Source organism: Zootoca vivipara, chromosome 1 (assembly GCF_965207765.1).
Source record: "Zootoca vivipara chromosome 1, rZooViv2.hap1.1, whole genome shotgun sequence".
NCBI classification, from domain to species: domain Eukaryota; kingdom Metazoa; phylum Chordata; class Lepidosauria; order Squamata; family Lacertidae; genus Zootoca; species Zootoca vivipara.
This window is the reverse complement of record NC_142582.1, coordinates 18,663,627-18,687,059: the sequence shown is the minus strand read 5'-3', so window position 1 is coordinate 18,687,059 and position 23,433 is coordinate 18,663,627. Positions and strand designations below refer to the sequence as shown.

Sequence of the window (23,433 nt, the reverse complement as noted above, 5' to 3'; positions counted from 1 at the left end):
GAGCATTCATCCCAGGCACCCACAATTATGGATGCAGCAGGTGACCTCTGCAACCTTAAGAGTCTGATCCTGCATGCTTACTCCAAAGTAGCCACCACTGTAGTGGCTTCAACAGTTGCCAAAGGATTGTATATCCACATTATTCGGAAGTCAGTCCCATTTTTATCAAAGGAATTTACATGCATATGGGACACTGCGCATTGTGCCCTGTAATAAAATTCTATTTAAAATAAAATAATTCGGAGCCTTGGGGGAATTGCATCGGTTCTCTAAAATGCCAGGGCATTTTTCCAATTTAAAAAGTATATTTTTTCATATAAGTTAGGCCTGTATGTATATACCGTAGATATAGATAGATAGATAAATAAATAAATAAATATGGTCCATTGGTGGCTTTGGGATTTGAATCTAACAGCCAACCCCCTCCCCTCCATCTACGAGCTGTTGAAAATGGAAAATATGGAAATTAAAACAAGTCTCAGGGGGTTTCCTTGCGTTGCAGAAAGAAAGAGAGAGAGACGCAGATGCCACCAGCAGCAGGGGGCAAACTTGGAACAATAGGCGCCGAAGCCACCCGAAGCGACTCTTTCCCCGGCTTTTTCCTCAAGTCAAGATGGTATGGCCCGAACCTTCCCTCTCCTCCCGAGTATGGTATATCCCAACGGATGCAGGCGTTTCCCTCAGAACTTCGCCGCCGCGCTCGCGCTCCTCCCCGCCTCCGGTCCCTCACCTCTGATCCCGCTCCCCCTCCCTCCCTCCCTCTAAGAGGAAGAAGCGGGGCTCGCGTTCCGGGGACTCTTTTTTTCCCCTTTGTTGTTGTGGGGGCTTGAGCGCGCGCCTGCCCGCGCGGCCTGGAGAGGAGGGGAGGGGGCTGTGAAACGAAAGAAAGAGAGAGAGAAGAAGAAGAAGGGGGGAAAGAGCGAGAAAAAAAACCGTAAAAGAAGTAAAAACTGGCCGTGCGGGCGGGCGCGCGAGACGGAGAGTAGTTGATAGTGGAAAGGCGGGCGGGCGAATAGTTTTTGTTTTGTTTTGGGGTGAGGAGGGAGGAGTTGTAAAAAATAAAAGAAAAGAACTAGTAAGAAGAAGTAAACCGGAGCCGGAGCCTCGGGGGCCGCTGTTAGGAGGGGCGGATACGGGCGGAGGGGAAAGAGCCGCCGCCACCGCCGCGCGGGATATGAGCTTTTTTCCCTCAGGTAATAAGTTCGGAGGTGCTTTGAGGTGCGTTGTTGTTGTTTGGGTTCCCGTGAGGAGGGAAAGGAAAGCGGACAAACCCTCCGCGGAGACGGTGGGGAAAGGGAGCCGACGAGTTTCGTGGCAGCGGCTCTCCATTGTGAGCCTCCGGAGATTGCTCTCTTTCCCTTCCCGTGAGGGGGACGGACGACGAGAACGAGTCGACTCTTTTATCTCCGCTTCTCTCTCATAAGGAAGCCTCAAAGTTCGGGCCGGAATTGTTCGCATTCCTGCCTGGCCCTAGGCAAGAAAAGGAGCCGAGAGACACCGAGTGAGGGAAGAAGAAGGAGGACGTAGGCGGGGGCTGGCTGGCTGACTGGCGGGGATTGTGGGGTGTGTGTGTGTGTGTGAAGTTGTGGCATCCACGTATTCTCCCCCCCCCCCGCCTCAGGAATTAGGAACAGCCAGAGATGGGCCTCTAAGGAACTTGGAACGGCCAAGCCACTTGGAGGCAGAGGAGGGAAAAGAGTATTTTCCTGTGGGGGGGGGTGGAGAGAGAGAAATCGGACTCCTTTGGGCCGGCAGGTCTGTTCAGAAAGAAAAGTTTGCAGTTTGCAACGCGGGAGCAAATGTACCCCTTGTGGAAAGGGCTCCACAGCCTTTCCTGGAAGTCGCATCCTCCTGCCCTGGAAGCCTTTCCTCTTAATCCCTGATGAGGAAGAGCTGCCTATGGTTTATTCAGTGGCCAGGGAGAAAGAAGCAACTGCTTTCCAAAAGCTTAACGCAGTTTTTCTCCTCTATTTCCATTCACTGGCTTTGAAAACACGGTTGCAGGGTAATGCCCCACTGAGCTTCGGTTCTTATTAATTCCCGAAATTCAGAGCTTGTATTTATTTCGCCTGCGACTTAATCGTTTTTTGATTTTTATTTTGCTTCCCCTTTGATTGGCAGAACACAATAGAGAGAAGTTTCCTGCTGCTCCTCAGGGTATGAAATTCTGTTTGAGAGAAGTTGAGATACTTGGCGTAGATGGGTGAGGTCTCCTTTGGTTCATTAACCCTTTTTTTTTTTTTTTGCAGATGGCTTTCAGGATAGTAGATCAGCTGTGGCGCTAGGATCCCGTTTTTCCAGATACATTCCTCGAGTGCTTGTTCTCTCTGTGTGTGTTCTTCTCTGGCTCTTCCCACAACTCACTTCAGTGCCTGCATGGAATAAGCCAGTCAGAGGCGTCATCCAGTCTCATTTTGTCTCCAGTTTGTAAGAGGCTTGTATCCAGTCATTGTGAAGAACAGCAAGGGGACTGCTGTTGGTTTTCATACTTCTCCCCACTGTAAATGAGTGAAGGGTCTCTCCTTTTGACAATGATGAAGACTGAAGGTAAAGGAGAGAGGACTTTAAGAAGTGCTTCTCCACACAGAAATGCATATAAAGCTGATTTTCATGCTATTAAGTGCAGTTTTGATTCTGTGAACGCTGATAATGCTTCAAATAGATCTGGCTCCCAGCAAAAGCTGACTAGCTCATCCAATGGTGGAGGTAATGACCCACATGTTCGGGGCAGAGCTGTCACCTATGGCAACAGGGTACACAAGATCAAAAATATGTTCATGCAGATGGGTGGCTCTTCCACTCCACTTTGTTCTGAGAACAGCCCACCCTCTGAGCCCAAGATCCTCACCAAAACAGCTGCAAGTGACCCTGCTCCTCCTTCTCCCAGCAGCCCATCTTTCTTTTGTGTTCAAAAAAACAACCTCCTAAATATTGACTCTGACCCTTGCAGTGGTCCCCAGGATTCTTTACCTGCTGCTTCGGTTACTGACAAAATTATCTGTAGCAGTGATGAAGGACATCTAGACAAAGCTGCCCTAGCGGAGAAGTTTTCTGAGACTAGGAAACTTTTTGAAAGGAACACAAAAAAACCAAGCTCATTGGACAGATGTACTCCTAGCAAAAGTGAAAGGATTGAAGATAGAAGGAGGCATGGCTCTGCCTCTTCTGACGGTAGTAGTGTGGTTGATCACTTTAATTTCAATACTGATGTTGGTTCTCAAGTCACCATAGACAAGGCAGAGGGTCAAGGGAACAGTGAACACAAGTTGCAGCACTCCAGCTCTAGATTGTCCTCACTGAATGCTGGACCTATTTCTAGAAGACTGGAGAGTTTCCTGGCAGACAGTGACAGTGAAGAGTGTAAAGACACTTCAAAAAATGAGGGTACTCAAAGTCCAGTCGAGTCGGTGTTCTGCAGTTGGGAATCGCCAGTGGTTAAGGAAGAGCTGTACTTGAAGCAAAATCAGCCTCTCGCCGCTCCTTCCTATTTGAGCAGCAGCAGTACTAGTGAAAAGGATGAACATAGTAGGATCACTGAAGAAGCATCTGGAAGAGAGCAACCAACCTCTGAGAGGAATCTGCAGTATACAAACAATGTGTCCACTAAAGTAGATAGAGCCCCAATAAAAATCTCTCAGGTAGAAGTAGTTAGAGCTGAATTGATAATGGTGCAGAATAAAACTTCAGAGAATGATGGTGAAATTGTGGGGGAAGTTAATGTCTTCCAGAAGGAGAAACCACTCCGATTTCCAAGCTGGGAAGGTGAAGGAAGTGGCCTCACCTTTGAAGAAATGGAAAAACTTAGTGGGTGCAGTGAGCCCCATCAAAAAGGAGTAAAAGATGTGGCATCTCCGGAGGAAGTTCAAACGAGAGAGCATGATCATGTAGAACAAGTAGGAGATAGTGAAGATGAGGATGAAGAACAAGAACGGCCAGAAAATTGTAGTGGATTTTCTTCCAGTGCTTTTGGGATAGAGAATGCAGCTTTTGACGATGACAGAGAAACAGAGACTTATAGTCAGGGCCCTGAAGGAGAAGAAACCTTGCCAGAGGAGGAATACAACTATGATAGTAATTATGAGGAATTTCCTGGTCTTTCTGAAGAAGAAGATCCTGAGCCAGATAGGAAAGTAAAGTTTTCCACAGCCCCAATCAAGGTAAATTGTAATGGATAGTTGTATTTTCCTTCCTTTTTCCTAATGCCTAATGTGATGATGTCATTTCCAGAAGCTTACATGTATGGTATAATCATTGTTGCTTTTGATTTAATTACAGTGACAAATAATACTGAATGTAATTGTAGAACTCCTTGGCTTGATCCACCTGGTTTGTTTAGCAGCCAGGCCCTTTTGATATTAATAGGACTTCCAAATAAGTATGCCTATAATTGGGTTGAATGAGTGATATCCACTGCTTCCTCTTCACTGGTGGAAAGCTGTCAGCAGAATGGTGGCATGGCGGGAGGCAGGTTTTGGTGACTCCTCTCTACACCCTCTGCTGTCACTCAAAAACTGCTTCACAGGGTTTCTCAGCCCTCCAGATTTTGAGGAGCCACAGGAGACTAAAGGGAAGAGTGGGGAATACTGAGAAATGCTTTTCTCTCCCATTCCCCTGATGGATGCCTTTCATCAGCAGGGGGGAGAAGTGTTGGATATCACCCAAAGTATCTAAGGAAATATTTCCCAATAGTGGTTAATGTTTGCAGATGATCATTTATCTGGAACAGGCATCCCCAAACTGCGGCCCTCCAGATGTATTGGCCTACAACTCCCATGATCCCTAGCTAACAGGACCCAGTGGTCGGGGAAGATGGGAATTGTAGTCCAAAACATCTGGAGGGCCAAAGTTTGGGGATGCCTGATCTGGAACTTTCAAATTGCTAGGCTTGTACATGGATTACCATTTTAGGGTAGAATGGATTAGTAATATTGTAGAGCTTTGGGGGAGGTTAGGGAGTTGTGTGTTCTGCAAAAGCATAGCAACATAAAGGTTTGCAAAAGATGGCACTGCTAACCAAGATTGTACCCAGTTACTTTTGCAAGTGTGATGTGAACCTTGTGTCTTCCTAAAATAAGTTTGAGATCATCTTTGACTTCAGTCCTGAATTAGAGCTGTTCGACAGTGGAACTTGCTGCCAAGGAGTGTGGTGGAGTCTCCTTCTTTGGAGGCCTTTAAGCGGAGGCTTGACAGTCATCTGTCAGGAATGCTTTGATGGTATTTCCTGCTTGGCAGGGGGTTGGACTGGATGGCCCTTGTGGTCTCTTCCAACTCTATGATTCTAGATGCACTTTTGCAACAAGTGGGGTTTTTTTAGAGCTTGAAAGTTAACATTTAAACAGTATTAGTTGGATGGCTACATGATACACAGATTAGCTTTATTAATTTGCATACATCAGTTTACCTGGAGCCCTTAATACTGGAAGAAACAGACAAAAGTGGGTAGAATGCAGTTTGGGCACCCATAATTATTTATGCTTTGGAATATTAAAAAATATTTATAAAGCCTTCTGGTAATGTGCCACTAATACGTTGCCACCTTTGAACTTTAGTTAAATGTCTGAGGCTGCTGTCCTAAGCATGCTGATTGGGAAATAATTCCCACTGAAACTGATGGGACTGTTCTGTTCTGTATAAGCATGTTTAGAATCTTGAAGTAGGAGTAAAATTTCACAACTCCAAATCAATTCTGTTCCATAACTGTTTTTATATAAAGTGGTACCTTGGGTTACAGACATCTTGGGTTACAGACACTTCAGGTTACAGACTCCGCTAAGTCAGAATTAGTACCGTACCTCGGGTTAATAACTTTACCTTAATGATGAGAACAGAAAGCTAAAGTGGTACCTCAGGTTAAGAACAGTTTCAGGTTAAGAACAGACCTCCGGAATGAATTAAGTTCTTAACCAGAGATACCACTGTAACCAGAAATCATAAGGCTCATACACAATGTGCCTAATGTAGAGGTATGTAATGTGGTGACCTCCACATTTTGTGGACTATAAGTCCCATCAACACTGACAGTTGGTTATGCTGGCTGGTCAGATGGGTGTTTTAGTCCAAAACAGCTGGAGGACAATAATTTGCTAGCCATGCCCTAATTTATGTGAATTATATGGGTTTTTTACCCTGTTATTACCTCAGTAAAAAAGAACAATGATGGGCCAGGTTAATCCCTATTTGCATCCCTCAGTCAGTGTATCCAGCTCTGACTGTACCAGTCACTTGAAATTAGTAGATAAATAATAATAATAATAATTCAAAAGCCCCTTCTCACCTCCAAACAGGTAGTTGATATTAAAATTGTGGGTCGACATGATTATGAGGTTAAAGTGTCTTTGCAATTAACATGTATTTGTTTTAATGTAAATGGCAGCAACATTGAAGGGGAACTGATAATTATTGTTGTTTGGATTTCAGAAGGCACAAGAAGGTATTTAACCTTTTTCTCACCTGCTGTGATCTTGAGAATGAGCTGTTTGAATTGGGAGAGATTTCCAAGTGAATGGGGGATTTCCAAGTGAAAATGGCACCTTCAAAGGAGGGGTTTTCTTCAGGATCATAGCAGAGAAGGAAAAGGGTTAATTTGTCCTCCACAGCTGCTTATCAGTCTATACCACCTGACATGCTACTATTTACGGTCACATCTGCTTTGACCCCATACTGATAATTCAGTTGCTCTTTGCCTGCAGATACTTCCACTGCAGCCGAGTACTGTGCACAGGGAACCTTTGGATTGATGCTTTTATTCTTATCCTAATAAGCTCCTAGGTAGCCTATTAGTTTTGTGATTATTCAGTGAAGGCCCAACACTTTGGTTTCATGTTCAAGCAGTAAAGTTTCAGAAAGGCATTCTGAAGATCATGTGACAAAAATAAAATGCAGTTTAGTTTAAAATGCTAGCATTTAATATCTCAGCCTTGGTTAACTTTTGAAAACTAAGGAACTGCTCTGGATTGCAGCCAGTTGTTGGTCTTTCCGAATCCAAAACCTCATTCATAGCCTATGGGCAAACTTGAGGTAAACTAATGTTGACAACTGATGATCATACGATATCTTCATTTAACTGACTATTAAAGAATCAGCTGATACCTTTCCCACCATTTCTCTAACACAGGCTTCCTCAACCTCGCCCCTCCAGATGTTTTTGGTCTACAACTCCCATGATCCCTAGCTACGTAGCAGGACCAGTGGTCAGGGATGATGGGAATTGTAGTCTCAAAACATCTGGAGGGCTGAGGTTGAGGAAGCCTGCTCTAACATGTTACCTTGGGCCAACATGTTTTTACTTTGCTGTAGTAAGCATCAGCTTTGTCTTTTGTACAGTGCATTTTTGATTCCCAGAGCATCTGACATTGTGGTTCAGAGATTGGGAGTACAGTGGTACCTTGGTTCTTGAATTTAATCCATTCCGGGAGTCCGTTCGACTCCTGAAATGGTTCAAAAACCAAGGCACAGCTTCTAATTGGCTGCAGGAGCTTCCTGCACTCAATCGGAAGCTGTGTCGGACGTTCAGCTTCCAAAAAAGATTCGCAAACTGGAACACTCACTTCTAGGTTTGCAGTGTTCAGGAGCCGATTTGCCGATTTGTTCAGGAGCCAAGCCATTAGACTACCAAGGTACCACTGTAGATTGAAAGCTCACATACTCCTTTTGCCTATCTTCTCCCCTTTATGGCATGATTTTCCCTTCTGTTGTCAATATTTACCTCTGTACCAGTGTTAACCATGGATAATTGAAAAAGGTTCCTTCTTAGCTAATGGTGTAGTGGTTAGAGCAGGCATCCCCAAACTTCGGCTCTCCAGATGATTTGGACTACAATTCCCATCTTCCCCAACCACTGGTCCTGTTAGCTAGCGATCATGGGAGTTGTAGGCCAAAACATCTGGAGGGCCGCAGTTTGAGGATGACTGGGTTAGAGTGTCGGACCAGGACCTGGGAAAAATGGGGTTGGAATCCCTACTGAGGCATGAGACTCACTGGGTGAACTTGGTCCAGTCACTGTACAGTATCTCTGCTTGACTTTCCTCACAATGGAGGTGGGAGAAGTTCTCTGCTGTTCTTATTTCTGTTTTTTGCTACTTGCAGAAAGAGTAGCAGTATTCTTCAACTAGCATGGTCAACTAATTGACCCAGATGTGCAGAATAGTGCATGCTAATGTTAGTCTCTTGCATTTGCACTTAGATGGTTAGGATTGTGCTAAGCTACATTTCTTTCTTAATATTTTGCATGTAGGGGGTCCTATATAGAACCATTCAAAATCTATACAATAGTAGGCAATTACTATGATGGCCGTAAATAAGCTATTCTTGGTGAAAGCTAATCACAATGTTGTGTACTTGATATACTATACCTTATTTTGAAAGTTTGACATTATCTTCCATAAGCTACTTCCTATATCAACACTTTACAATGGGGTGGGGTTTCTGACCCAAACTAGTCTTTGGGACATTCTCGCTTCTTACTTAAATTGGACCTGAGAGGCCCCTGTCTTGTACCACATTGCACAGCTTAGTGACACATACTTTTTTCTTCCTAGCACCCATAGCTCTAGTAGCTTATACAGGATACATAATTTAAAAATCAGCAATAAGAAGTTTTATGGTACAGCTGGCAAAAATTTAATGTTAGGACATGGCTTTGGTGAGTAGTCATTTACAGTGCAATCCTGCTTATGTCTATTCTGAAGTGAGTCCTGCTGAATTCATTGGGACTTACTACCGAGTTTGTGCACAGGATTGCAGCCTAAGTCACCAATGCTGAAGGATAAAATAAAGTAAAGGGGAATAAATAATAGAAATGTTCTTATTCACTGTGACCAATTTGATGGAACAAGACTGAAAGATCCTCTTTTCAGCTTGGGGTGGTGATTGTGATTCATTGTTATGAGAACTGGTTTTCCCTTTTCTTTGTATGTCATGCCATTTAGATCTTTGTAAGCTACCGTGTTTCTCATATTTTAAGGCATCCCCAAAAAATAAGCCATGACAGGATTTCTAAGGGTTGGTGAAAAATAAGACATACCCCGAAAATAAGCCATGTCGTGTAGCCCTGACCGAGCGAGAGGCGAAGGCGCGGGACCCAGCAGGAGCTCCCTGCCTGCTTCCCCGAGCCGTCGCGCATCGGGGGACAGAGCCGAAGATCGGCGGGCGCTCCTTGCTGGGCTTGACAAGCCCGGCAAACAGCGCCCGCCGATCTTCGGACCTGTCCTGTGTGACAGGCGGGGGTGGGGGGGGAAGCGGAGATCGTTCTCCGCTCTCCCCCCACCCCCGCCTGTCACCAAAGATCGGCGGGCGCTGCTTGCTGGGCTTGACAAGCCCGGCAAACAGCGCCCGCCGATCTTCGGACCTGTCCTGTGTGACAGGCGGGGGTGGGGGGGGAAGCGGAGATCGTTCTCCGCTCTCCCCCCACCCCCGCCTGTCACCAAAGATCGGCGGGCGCTGTTTGCTGGGCTTGACAAGCCCGGCAAACAGCGCCCGCCGATCTTCGGACCTGTCCTGTGTGACAGGCGGGGGGGAAGCGGAGATCGTTCTCCGCTCTCCCCCCACCCCCGCCTGTCACCAAAGATCGGCGGGCGCTGTTTGCTGGGCTTGACAAGCCCGGCAAACAGCGCCCGCCGATCTTCGGACCTGTCCTGTGTGACAGGCGGGGGTGGGGGGGAAGCGGAGATCGTTCTCCGCTCTCCCCCCACCCCCGCCTGTCACCAAAGATCGGCGGGCGCTGTTTGCTGGGCTTGACAAGCCCGGCAAACAGCGCCCGCCGATCTTCGGACCTGTCCTGTGTGACAGGCGGGGGTGGGGGTGGGGAAGCGGAGATCGTTCTCCGCTCTCCCCCCACCCCCGCCTGTCACCAAAGATCGGCGGGCGCTGTTTGCTGGGCTTGACAAGCCCGGCAAACAGCGCCCGCCGATCTTCGGACCTGTCCTGTGTGACAGGCGGGGGTGGGGGGGAAGCGGAGATCGTTCTCCGCTCTCCCCCCACCCCCGCCTGTCACCAAAGATCGGCGGGCGCTGTTTGCTGGGCTTGACAAGCCCGGCAAACAGCGCCCGCTGATCTTCGGCCCTGTGCTGTGTGACAGGCGGGGGTGGGGGAGAAGCGGAGATCGTTCTCCGCTCTCCCCCCACCCCCTCCTGTCACCAAAGATCGGCGGGCGCTCCTTGCTGGGCTTGACAAGCCCGGCAAACAGCGCCCGCCGATCTTCGGACCTGTCCTGTGTGGCAGGCGGGGGTGGGGGAGAAGCGGAGATCGTTCTCCGCTCTCCCCCCATCCCCGCCTGTCACCGAAGATCGGCGGGCACTCCTAGCTGGGCTTGACAAGCCCGGCAAACAGCGCCCGCCGACCTGTGCTGTGTGACAGGCGGGGGTGGGGGGGAAGCGGAGATCGTTCTCCGCTCTCCGCCCACCCCCGCCTGTCACCGAAGATCGGCGGGCGCTGTTTGCTGGGCTTGACAAGCCCGGCAAACAGCGCCCGCCGATCTTCGGACCTGTCCTGTGTGACAGGCGGGGGTGGGGGGGGGAAGCGGAGATCGTTCTCCGCTCTCCCCCCACCCCCGCCTGTCACCAAAGATCGGCGGGCGCTCCTTGCTGGGCTTGACAAGCCCGGCAAACAGCGCCCGCCGATCTTCGGACCTGTCCTGTGTGACAGGCGGGGGTGGGGGGGAAGCGGAGATCGTGCTCCGCTCTCCCCCCACCCCCGCCTGTCACCAAAGATCGGCGGGCGCTGTTTGCTGGGCTTGACAAGCCCGGCAAACAGCGCCCGCCGATCTTCGGACCTGTCCTGTGTGACAGGCGGGGGTGGGGGGGAAGCGGAGATCGTTCTCCGCTCTCCCCCCACCCCCGCCTGTCACCAAAGATCGGCGGGCGCTCCTTGCTGGGCTTGACAAGCCCGGCAAACAGCGCCCGCCGATCTTCGGACCTGTCCTGTGTGACAGGCGGGGGTGGGGGTGGGGAAGCGGAGATCGTTCTCCGCTCTCCCCCCACCCCCGCCTGTCACCAAAGATCGGCGGTCGCTCCTAGCTGGGCTTGACAAGCCCGGCAAACAGCGCCCGCCGACCTGTGCTGTGTGACAGGCGGGGGTGGGGGGGAAGCGGAGATCGTTCTCCGCTCTCCGCCCACCCCCGCCTGTCACCGAAGATCGGCGGGCGCTGTTTGCTGGGCTTGACAAGCCCGGCAAACAGCGCCCGCCGATCTTCGGACCTGTCCTGTGTGACAGGCGGGGGTGGGGGGGGGAAGCGGAGATCGTTCTCCGCTCTCCCCCCACCCCCGCCTGTCACCAAAGATCGGCGGGCGCTCCTTGCTGGGCTTGACAAGCCCGGCAAACAGCGCCCGCCGATCTTCGGACCTGTCCTGTGTGACAGGCGGGGGTGGGGGGGAAGCGGAGATCGTTCTCCGCTCTCCCCCCACCCCCGCCTGTCACCAAAGATCGGCGGGCGCTCCTTGCTGGGCTTGACAAGCCCGGCAAACAGCGCCCGCCGATCTTCGGACCTGTCCTGTGTGACAGGCGGGGGTGGGGGGGAAGCGGAGATCGTGCTCCGCTCTCCCCCCACCCCCGCCTGTCACCAAAGATCGGCGGGCGCTGTTTGCTGGGCTTGACAAGCCCGGCAAACAGCGCCCGCCGATCTTCGGCCCTGTGCTGTGTGACAGGCGGGGGTGGGGGGGGAAGCGGAGATCGTTCTCCGCTCTTCCCCCATCCCCGCCTGTCACCGAAGATCGGCGGTCGCTCCTAGCTGGGCTTGACAAGCCCGGCAAACAGCGCCCGCCGACCTGTGCTGTGTGACAGGCGGGGGTGGGGGAGAAGCGGAGATCGTTCTCCGCTCTCCCCCCATCCCCGCCTGTCACCGAAGATCGGCGGGCGCTCCTAGCTGGGCTTGACAAGCCCGGCAAACAGCGCCCGCCGATCTTCGGACCTGTCCTGTGTGACAGGCGGGGGTGGGGGTGGGGAAGCGGAGATCGTTCTCCGCTCTCCCCCCACCCCCGCCTGTCACCAAAGATCGGCGGGCGCTGTTTGCTGGGCTTGACAAGCCCGGCAAACAGCGCCCGCCGATCTTCGGACCTGTCCTGTGTGACAGGCGGGGGTGGGGGGGGAAGCGGAGATCGTTCTCCGCTCTCCCCCCACCCCCGCCTGTCACCAAAGATCGGCGGGCGCTGTTTGCTGGGCTTGACAAGCCCGGCAAACAGCGCCCGCCGATCTTCGGCCCTGTGCTGTGTGACAGGCGGGGGTGGGGGAGAAGCGGAGATCGTTCTCCGCTCTCCCCCCACCCCCTCCTGTCACCAAAGATCGGCGGGCGCTCCTTGCTGGGCTTGACAAGCCCGGCAAACAGCGCCCGCCGATCTTCGGACCTGTCCTGTGTGGCAGGCGGGGGTGGGGGAGAAGCGGAGATCGTGCTCCGCTCTCCCCCCATCCCCGCCTGTCACCGAAGATCGGCGGGCGCTCCTAGCTGGGCTTGACAAGCCCGGCAAACAGCGCCCGCCGACCTGTGCTGTGTGACAGGCGGGGGTGGGGGAGAAGCGGAGATCGTTCTCCGCTCTCCGCCCACCCCCGCCTGTCACCGAAGATCGGCGGGCGCTCCTAGCTGGGCTTGACAAGTCCGGCAAACAGCGCCCGCCAACCTGTGCTGTGTGACAGGCGGGGGTGGGGGGGAAGCGGAGATCGTTCTCCGCTCTCCGCCCACCCCCGCCTGTCACCGAAGATCGGCGGGCGCTGTTTGCTGGGCTTGACAAGCCCGGCAAACAGCGCCCGCCGATCTTCGGACCTGTCCTGTGTGACAGGCGGGGGTGGGGGGGGAAGCGGAGATCGTTCTCCGCTCTCCCCCCACCCCCGCCTGTCACCAAAGATCGGCGGGCGCTCCTTGCTGGGCTTGACAAGCCCGGCAAACAGCGCCCGCCGATCTTCGGACCTGTCCTGTGTGACAGGCGGGGGTGGGGGGGAAGCGGAGATCGTTCTCCGCTCTCCCCCCACCCCCGCCTGTCACCAAAGATCGGCGGGCGCTCCTTGCTGGGCTTGACAAGCCCGGCAAACAGCGCCCGCCGATCTTCGGACCTGTCCTGTGTGACAGGCGGGGGTGGGGGGGAAGCGGAGATCGTGCTCCGCTCTCCCCCCACCCCCGCCTGTCACCAAAGATCGGCGGGCGCTGTTTGCTGGGCTTGACAAGCCCGGCAAACAGCGCCCGCCGATCTTCGGCCCTGTGCTGTGTGACAGGCGGGGGTGGGGGGGGAAGTGGAGATCGTTCTCCGCTCTTCCCCCATCCCCGCCTGTCACCGAAGATCGGCGGTCGCTCCTAGCTGGGCTTGACAAGCCCGGCAAACAGCGCCCGCCGACCTGTGCTGTGTGACAGGCGGGGGTGGGGGAGAAGCGGAGATCGTTCTCCGCTCTCCCCCCATCCCCGCCTGTCACCGAAGATCGGCGGGCGCTCCTAGCTGGGCTTGACAAGCCCGGCAAACAGCGCCCGCCGACCTGTGCTGTGTGACAGGCGGGGGTGGGGGGAAGCGGAGATCGTTCTCCGCTCTCCGCCCACCCCCGCCTGTCACCGAAGATCGGCGGGCGCTGTTTGCTGGGCTTGACAAGCCCGGCAAACAGCGCCCGCGTGCACTTTATTAAAAAATAAGACATCCCTCAAAAATAAGCCATGTCGTGTTTTTTTGAAGAAAAAATTAATATAAGACATGACTTATAATATGAGAAACACGGTACTCATTGAAAGAGCAGAGTGAAAATATAAATACAGTGGTACCTCGCAAGACGAATGCCTCAAACAACGAAAAACTCGCAAGACGAAAGCATTTTGCGATGTGTTTGGTGACTCGCAAGATGAAGTTTTTTATGGCCGTGCTTCGCAAGATGATTTTTTTTGCGGTGGGTTTTTTTTTTTTTGCTGCGACAAACCGTGCTTCGCAAGACGAGGTTATCGCAAGATGAAAAGCGACTCACGGAACGAATCAATTTTGGCTTGCGAGGCACCACTGTACAGTGGTACCTCGGGTTAAGAACTTAATTCGTTCTGGAGGTCCATTCTTAACCTTGAAACTGTTCTTAACCTGAAGTACCACTTTAGCTAATGGGGCCTCCCGCTGTTGCTGTGCCGCCGGAGCACGATTTCTGTTCTCATCCTGAAGCAAAGTTCTTAACCCGACATACTATTTCTGGGTTAGCAGAGTCTGTAACCTGAAGCGTCTGTAAGCCGAGGTACCACTGTATGGGAACCGTCACTATAAAGTAAATCCATTCAAACCTCATTGTCAGTCGTACAGTAATGAGACACATTTTTTTTTCTGTTTGGGGAGTAAAAAAAGGAACAGCTGTGGCAATAAAAATGAGATGTAAGGAAAACCTTACTTTGATGCTTTGGTTGTGTTTTATGAACCTGCTGACTATAATAGTAATGAGAATCAAGTTCTAGAATGGTTCTTTGAATATATGAGGTTGACAAAATGATTTTTTTCTGTGTCATGGAGAACACTTCTCAGTGCAAGTAAATACCTAGCAGAAAGTTTATTGATTATATTTCCCGTGGATTATGCAAGTAAAGGGAAGAATATGGTCACCTCAAAATATTTGTGCCTTTCTGGTTTTTTGAACTATACTTGGTTATAATACTAAAAACTGCACATATCATATAATAGTCTCAGCTGTTATTCTCAAAGGTGATTTTTGCATATTTAGGGTATATTTTTTATTTTCAAATGGCTTTGAAGTTGGAAAGGACCTGGGAATATAGAAAGCTGTCTTAAACCAAATTAGACTACTGGTCCATCTGGTTCAGTATTGTCCATGCTGGCTGGTAGTAGCTCTCTAGAATTTTGGATGGAGAATATTCACAGCCTTATCTGAATACACTGCCCCCTGCCAAAGTCCTCAAGTGGCAGGTATCACTAATACTATACATACGTGGCCATCCAACCTCTGCTAAAACCCTCTAAAGAGAGCTTACCACCTTCAATAGCAGTGCGTCCCATTGTTGAAAAGCTCATACTGCCAGGAAGTTGTTCCTGATGCTCAAGTCTACATCCCTTTTCTTGTAATTTGAAATCATTGGTTTGGGTCTTACTCTCTGGAGCAGCAGAAAATAAATAAAGTCACAAGCTGCATTTGTTATTTGTGAGCTGGAAGTGAAGGCCTGGGAAGCTTTCTTAACCTGCTAGCTGCATGTTGTTAATGGCAGCCATACACATGGCATGATATCTCATCAAGCATTTTGAATACCAGTTGTTGCCAAAGTTGTTTGGGGAATGTGAAGTTCTGTTCATACTCACCATTGTGTCCACACATCTTTTTCGATAATCTTTTAAAATACCTTAACCAATATTGGCGTAATTAGAAATCGTGATGGGATAGGCAAGCTGTGCTTCCTTAGATGCTGCTGGACTACAGCTGCCAACATCTGTGACCATTAGCCACACTGGGCTGATGGGAGCTGAAGTTCAACAACATCTGGAGGGCTACAGGTTTCTCACCCCTCCTGTAGATGGTGTGAACATTTTCAGACCACATTGAGAAGATATACCAGTTGCTTTGGTTATTTATTAGGGGACAATCTGCTACAAATGGCAGAATTGGAACATGCTCTGGAAAAATGCAAATTAAAATAACTTACATTGGAATGTTCATATCATCCATACTGATTCATGCTGCCACATCAAAACATGTTAACAGGAAATATTATACTGATCATTGCTGAAGTTTAATAACCATAGGCCTAATTGTATCTTGGTGCTTGTGAATGAAACCTCGTTTTAAAAGATTGTGAATTTTTTGGGGAAAATATTTGTTTCAAAATGATCACACAAGCTCTAACCCAGACATCCCCAAACTTCGGCCCTCCAGATGTTTTGCACTACAATTCCCATCATCCCTGACCACTGGTCCTGTTAGCAAGGGATCATGGGAGTTGTAGGCCAAAACATCTGGAGGGCCGCAGTTTGGGGGTGCCTGCTCTAACCTCTGAAAGCAAACACCCTAGTAACCATTGATAGCCAAAATTCATAATTATGGTAGATTAAAAGTAAGTGGGTGAGAGCTAAGTCATACTCAGAGTACAGCAACTAAAATTAATGTACACTGATTTCAATGGGCCTGTTCTGAGTATGACTAATATTGCTTATCACCCAGTGACTTTAGCTTATGCATTTCCTGGATAGGTGTAATGTAAAAGTTCTATTTCACTTGTGACGCAGGAACAGAAAGAGCAAGGCTCTTGCAATTACTTTTGTCAAAGGTACCCAGTAAGGGTGGGAGTGAACACAGTGCTGAAGTGCTAAGGGGGTGGTTTTCCCTTGACAGTGTGGTTGGAGTGAGGGAGAACTCAATGGATGTTGCTTGTGTTTTCAGAATAGGAAACTTCTTTTGGGGCCCATATTTCTAGTTGGCAAGCAAATTGCTCAGAAAATGCACATGAGATTCTTACATTGCAGGGGCCTGGACTAGATGACCCTTGGGGTCCCGTCCAGCTCTACAATTCTGGGATTTGCACACACCACTCTTGCTATTCATGAAAGCACCAAAACGGGTGCCCATAGGTACATACAGAAAACTTTATGTTCCTTTCTGCTCCTAGTTTCTCTCCATTAAAAGCTCAGTTCATTAGCTCATTTGTTATTTTTTTTGCAATGTCCAGAAATATTAGGCAATATATAAATACAGTAATATGCTCCTTTTTTAAAAAATAATTTTTTATTAAAACAAATTTACCAAAACAATTTAACAATGTATCCAATCGCATTCCCCCCTTTATTTCCTCCCACCCCTCCCTCTCCCACCCTCCATGGACTTCCCTCAGCTCCCCTCTCTGCTTTGTTTTTACATATTGTTCTCTGCATGTTGTAAATTTGTACATATCATTACCTTATCTATCATCTATTTTACTAATAAAGTTGTGGATGTTTATTCAAAACCTGCCAAGGAGTCCAAATCTTTCTGTTGTCTTTTTAAATAATTTGTAAAAAGTTCCCATTCTTCCTTGAAGTCACGGTTGTCCTTCTCCCGTAGTTTGTATGTTAACTTTGCCAGTTCCGCATAACTCAACAGTCTTTCTTGCCATTGTACTTTCATTGGGATTTCGTCAGTCTTCCATCTTTGTGCTAACAAGACTCTTGCCGCTGTTGTAGCGCACATAAATAAGTTCTTTGTTTTCCTTGGCAGGTCTTGTCCTAAAATCCCTAACAAAAATGCTGATGCAGTAATATGCTCTTGTGCTACTTTCCCTTTCTGCTTCCTGGTTAATGTACAGAGCTAGAACTTTTGCATCTACCATGCATTGACATATGTAGGTTCCAGATATAGAACTTGGTTGAATTCCTGCTTTGCATGGTACACAGCAATTGTGAATCGTTAATACTTCCCGTTACTACTTCTGTGCAACGTCTAAGTCTGTTCTTGGAAATTTTGTGTAACAGCCCAGAATTCTGAATTAGTTAGATAGCACAGTGTTTCTCAACCTTTTTTGGGCCACGGCACACTTGTTCCGTGAAAAAAATCACGAGGCACACCACCATTAAAAAAGTTAAAAAATTTAACTCTGTGCCGCCCTATATTATAATTATGACTGTAAGAAACACTTGCCAAATATTGCTTTCCGGCGGTTCAGTGGTGTGTATTGGCGGCCGCCAGGCTCGTTTGCACTGAGCTTTGGGAAAGAGGAGGAGAAATATTGCTTTCCGGCGTGCATAGCGCTGGTTATTGGCGGCCGCCAGGCATGTGACAATGCAAATCGCCCTTCTCGTCGCCGCACGTCGCGGCACACCAGCCAGCGTCTCGCGGCACACTAGTGTGCCGCGGAACAGCGGTTGAGAAACGCTGAGATAGCATTTCAGTGATACCTAGGGAATAAAAACTCTTATATGAAGAAATTTGATTATGAGAAGATTTTCCGTCTATGTCTAGTAACTTGATTATTTTAAAATAAGCTGGTACAGGCCATACTGTTTGTTTGTTTGTTTGTTTATTCATTTCATTTATATACCACCTTAATCTTCCAAGGATATCAAGATATAGTAGTTGCTATTTATGCTTTGTGGCTTGATTTCTGAACCAGATTTAATCTGAATAAAAGCATTCTCTGAAAGGACATCTTCATTCCCTTAATAAATACGTAAGAAATATTTGTCTACGTTTTCTGAGGTATTTTGGATTACTGCCATGATTACTAAATATAGTGTTATCAGAAACTTCATGTTTCCTGTTCCTGGAAACAATTTGATTCTGCACAGAACAAACACATTAGTAAGATTATATTATTAACAAATTATATTATATAATATTAGAATATGTTCAATGAAATAGATGGAACTGAATGAAAAAACACCCTTCTTTGAAAAAGTATAGTAGCTTTCAATGCAGATTTTTACCATCTGCAAACAGAAAAAACTAGCATACTTCAAATCTAGTTTTGGCTTGTATGTTTTTCAGACTATCCTGTCCAAAGTAGAGCTCAAAAAATGTGTTGAAAAAGTAGATGTGAAGAGTTGTCAGTAGTCAGGATCTCCCTGACCTCTGTCAGCACCTTTTTGTTTTTTATTTATCACTAGTGTTGTCTTTTGCCCAAAATCCAAGAGGAAGACACACAAACAGAAAGAATGCAAAAAGTAGAAGCCTATTCTCAAAAGTGCAAACATCAGTTTTATTATAAGGCATTGATAAGCATTGTATTGTATTCATATCCCATTATTTTACTTCTATATTTTTAATTATCTGTACATTGTTCCTGAAGAAGCAACTGCACCCTGAAACACATTGAATTGTAATACAGTCATACCTCAGTTTAAGTACGCTTCGGTTTGAGTACTTTCAGTTTAAGTACTCCGTGGACCCATCTGGAACGGATTAATCCACTTTCCATTACTTTCAGTGGGAAAGTTTGCTTCAGGTTAAGTACACTTCAGGTTAAGTATGGACTTCCAGAACCAATTACACTCATACTTCGGGTTAAGTACACTTCAGGTTGAGTACTCTGCGGACCTATCTGGAATGGATTAATCCACTTTCCATTACTTTCAATGGGAAAGTTTGCTTCAGGTTAAGTACACTTTAGGTTAAGTACAGACTTCCGGAACCAACTGTGTACTTAAACTGAGGTACCACTGTAAATCTTATTCATTGACACTTTTGAGAACAGGTTTTTCCTTTTTGAATTTTTTCTACCTCTTTCTTTTGTCTTAGCTCAGTGGGCTGCCTATACCCAATCTTCATACCTTTTGTTTATTTATGTTGTTTTTAAAATAATTTTGATTGTTCATTCATTTGAAAACTGGGCCATGGAAGCAGACCAAATTATTTAAGTCAGGAGATATGACTCAATATTCTTATGTTGACTAAATATTTTATTCCTTTGATGTGGAATTTTGGTTAATTTTGCATGGAGTTCATATACTGTACTTCATTGATTAGAGAAATTGCAAAAGGGATATGAAAATGAAGGGTTCTGTATTAGTATTTACATGCAAGTAGTATCTGGTTTTTCGATCTAGTCAACTCTCATGAGTGCAAAACTGTTTTAAAACCACCTCTTATTTTCTTAGGTATTCAGTACTTACTCAAATGAAGATTATGATAGACGTAATGAAGAGGTTGACCCTGTGTCAGCATCAGCTGAGTATGAACTTGAGAAAAGGGTGGAGAAAATGGAGGTTTTTCCTGTGGAAATTGAAAAAGGTATGCATTTTAAACATTTATCCTACAAAAATAATTTTTACTTTCAGGCCAAAGTGGTCAAAATGGCCTGGAATTAAGCCTCTGTGAAATCAATGGGAATTGTGAGTAGACATAGAAGACTAATGAAAGACCATGTTAGCTGAGTTTAGGATTGCTTCTTAAATGTTTGATAAGGGCTGGAAGGCTGAAATATAAAGATTTTTGAAAATTGAATGGAGGATTGTACAGTACAGGAATAGGTGCAAAAACAGAATTCGTTGGATTGTCACAGTATATCGTTCTTTTTTTAAGAATGCATAAATGCACTTCTTGCTTCAGTCATCATATAATCATTTCATGTTAATGATTTAAATACTATATTACCCCAATAAGGTATTTTGCACATATGACCAATAATTTGCGGCAGCTAGACTGGTGACTGGGAGCGGCCGCCGAGACCACATAACACCGGTCTTGAAAGATCTACATTGGCTCCCAGTACGTTTCCTAGCACAGTTCAAAGTGTTGGTGCTGACTTTTAAAGCCCTAAATGGCCTCAGTCCAGTATACCTGAATGAGCGTCTCCACCCCCATTGTTCTGCCCGGACACTGAGGTCCAGTACCGAGGGCCTTCTGGTGGTTCCCTCGTTGCGAGAAGCCAAGTTGCAGGGAACCAGGCAGAGGGCCTTCTCGGTGGTGGCGCCTGCCCTGTGGAACGCCCTCCCATCAGATGTCAAAGAGAAAAACAGCTAACAGATTTTTAGAAGACATCTGAAGGCAGCCCTGTTTAGGGAGGCTTTTAATGTTTAATAGATTATTTTATTTCATTTTTCTGTTGGAAGCCGCCCAGAGTGGCTGGGGAAACCCAGCCAGATGGGCGGGGTATAAATAATAAATTATTATTATATTATTATTATAAATAATAAATTATTATTATTATATTATTATTAGCTATGAATCTAATTTTTAAAATACATGATCTTTCTCTTTTCTTTTGTAACCCATAGGTGACAGTGGTTTAGGTATCAGTATTATTGGAATGGGTGTTGGTGCAGATCAGGGACTGGAAAAGCTGGGAATCTTTGTAAAAACGATTACTGAAGGTGGAGCTGCTCAGAAAGACGGTCGGTAAGTTTCTGCTAGGAATGCTTATTCTGTTTTGAAGATATTAGTAAAACCAAGACAGTAAAAGTATATGAACTAAGTTTTATTACTTTTCAGTACAGTCATACCTTGGGTTGTGAACGTGATCCATGCGGGAGGCACGTTCGCAACCCGCAGCATTCGCAGCCTGAAGTGCCATGTCTACGCACACGTGTGATGTCATTTTGTGTTTGTGCGCATGCGCGAGCGCCAAAACCTGGAAGTAACCTGTTCCAATGCTTCCAGGTTCGGCACGATCCGCAACCCGAAAATGTGCAACCCGCAGCGTTCATAACCCGAGGTATGGCTGTATCTGAATGTTTCACTGGCTCAGTTCAGGTGAAATGGGAAACCATGTTTTCCTGCTATAAGGATAGTGTGTATTAGAGAGACAGTTGCACAACATGGTAGGCCATGTAAATTCTATTTTTTCACTCATGCAGTGTTAGTGTGCAAAGGTGGATGTCTTCTTTAAATATCCTATGAGATTACAGCCTCTATATTGTGCTGAATGTCATTCTAGAAGATTCTCCAACCCCTAGAAGCTTGCTTATTACCACTGTAACAGAAGGAAGATGCTGATAGGATTGTGCACAAACTCTTTGTTATCAAAAATGTATCACTGGGAACCGAGCAAGTGCATATTGCCTCCTTACAAAGTACTTAACTAGTTTAAATATATATTCCCCTAGTCCCTACCTGCATTTTAAACATATACTTTAATTTTTAAAGCAAACATATCTGAGTCTGGTTTAGATCTTTGGTTGTTTTTTTCTTGTGGGAGGGGGCTCATTTGTGAGGAAAGGTGGGATATAAATAGAATTAATAATCTATCCAAAAGTTACCGTTGAAAATATTCTGTAGGGTATGTTCTGTAGAATATAATGACCAGACAGGCCCTTACTCATAAGCTTTTTATTGTTTTCATTCAAATGCCCTTTTATTTTAACAAATATAGTGTGGTGTGTAACACCAAATATGTTTATTCTTTTCCTTGCAGAATCCAAGTAAATGATCAAATTGTTGAAGTTGATGGTATAAGTCTTGTTGGAGTAACCCAGTTTTTTGCAGCAACTGTACTAAAAAATACAAAAGGCACAGTCAGGTATGTGTAATTTTATAAAATAGCTAAGCAGGGTTTTTTTTTAGTAATAGAGTTGAAGGGAAAATATTATTGATGGTGGTTGATGGTTTTCTTTAAATATTATTGATGGTGCTTGATGGTTTTCTGTAGGTTTCTGATTGGAAGAGAAAAACCAGGAACTCAGAGTGAAGTAGCTCGGCTTATAAGTGAGACATTGGAGCAGGAGAGATGTTTGTATGAGCATCAGTATGCCCATGATGATACAGAACAGGTATCAATTAAAATATAACATTGCATGTACGTTGTACACCTTTCCTCTCCTGTGCCCTGCTCCCAAGTTCTTTCTCTTGGCTCATTCTGGGCCCCATTTCCTGCTGATCTTGTTGTGTCACCTTTCCTTCTCCACTCCTCATAACTGTCCACATAATCAAGAGGCAGTACAGTCACGTTCAGCCTTACTGGTCAAATATACCGTATTTTTCGCTCAATAGGATGCACTTTTTTCCTCCTCAAGAGTAAGGGGAAATCTCTGTGGGTCCTATGGAGCAAATGCCATGGCTCCAGCAGCGGGATCCCTCGGGATCCCACTGAGCCAGTGCCTCTCCCAACCGCAGGCTCCGATTCCTGCTCTTGCTAGTGGCAGAGGTAGGCAGAGGCAGGGGCGCTCCTTTTGGCCGCTCAGTCACGCCCCCCCCTCCTTTGCCGCTGCCCACCTTTGCCGCTAGCAAGAGCAGGGATCGGAGGCACGGTCAAGAGAGGCACTGTGCTGCGCTGTGTGTCTCCCAACCGCAGCTATTTTGCGAGTGGAGGCGGGGGGGGGGGGGAGAGGAATGAGAAGGAATGAGAAGCCCTGGAAGGCAGGGGCGCAAGCCCTGAAGAGGCTGTCTGAGGTGCGAGGGATCAAGTGGGGAATCGCCGTAAAAAAGCTCAACAACCTTTTGGGTGATTCCCCCAAAAAGCTGAACAACTTTAAAATAATGATTTCTAAATTTTGGGCTCCCAAAAGTAGGGTTGCCTAATACATGGGGTCGTGTTATACACAGAAAAATACGGTATCTTGCTTTTTGTTACCGATTATCGTAATTTTCTCTTCAACGTAGGTGTTTGTAAGTTGGCAGCTGAGGGGGCAGGTTGCACTCCCCAGTTGACCGGATTTAGTCCCAGGGTACTCGCTGATTTCTAATGTAAAATCTGTAGTAAAGTAATCTATGCAACTACAAGCTTTTGGAGATGTTTTTGCCTGAACAGTGCCCTCCTATAATGATCAAATAGTTCAAAACTAGTGTCTGTGTTTTTTGGACTGCAAATGCAAGAAAAATGTGTGTTGTCTGTAGTTCAGGGATGGTAAACGTTAGACTGGAGGAGAGACAAATGTAGACCTCTGTGCCTCTCCAGGCAACACCCTCTCTCACTAGGCATGCTTAGTTCCTTCCTTGAATGTTGGGTTTTGTGGGTTTGGTTGAATGTGCTCTTGTAATGTGATAATGCATTTTGCTTGTCAAAATGGAAAATTAAAAAATGCATTGGTGGTTTTAGTGTTGCTAGAATTATATCTGTTCTACCCAAGTTTGGCTTCACCCACTACTCTC

General features: G+C 47.0%; 1 protein-coding gene across 3 annotated transcripts in view; it reads left to right on the top strand.

The window, feature by feature from the left end:
* The first annotated feature begins 644 nt into the window (after positions 1 to 644).
* LOC118094658 (neurabin-1) overlaps positions 645 to 23,433 on the top strand; it is a 45,431-nt gene continuing 22,642 nt past the window's right edge. For 2 of the 3 annotated variants that reach the window (XM_035135241.3, XM_035135230.3), the window contains exons 1-6: positions 645 to 1,193; positions 2,250 to 4,157; positions 19,506 to 19,638; positions 20,625 to 20,745; positions 21,761 to 21,865; positions 21,995 to 22,115. In XM_035135241.3, coding sequence (XP_034991132.3) covers positions 2,505 to 4,157; positions 19,506 to 19,638; positions 20,625 to 20,745; positions 21,761 to 21,865; positions 21,995 to 22,115 — 2,133 coding nt within the window. In that variant the 5' untranslated portion in view covers positions 645 to 1,193; positions 2,250 to 2,504. Of the gene's footprint in view, positions 1,194 to 1,771; positions 2,158 to 2,249; positions 4,158 to 19,505; positions 19,639 to 20,624; positions 20,746 to 21,760; positions 21,866 to 21,994; positions 22,116 to 23,433 lie in introns of those variants that run through there. The other variant, XM_060281091.2, reaches the window with a different exon arrangement.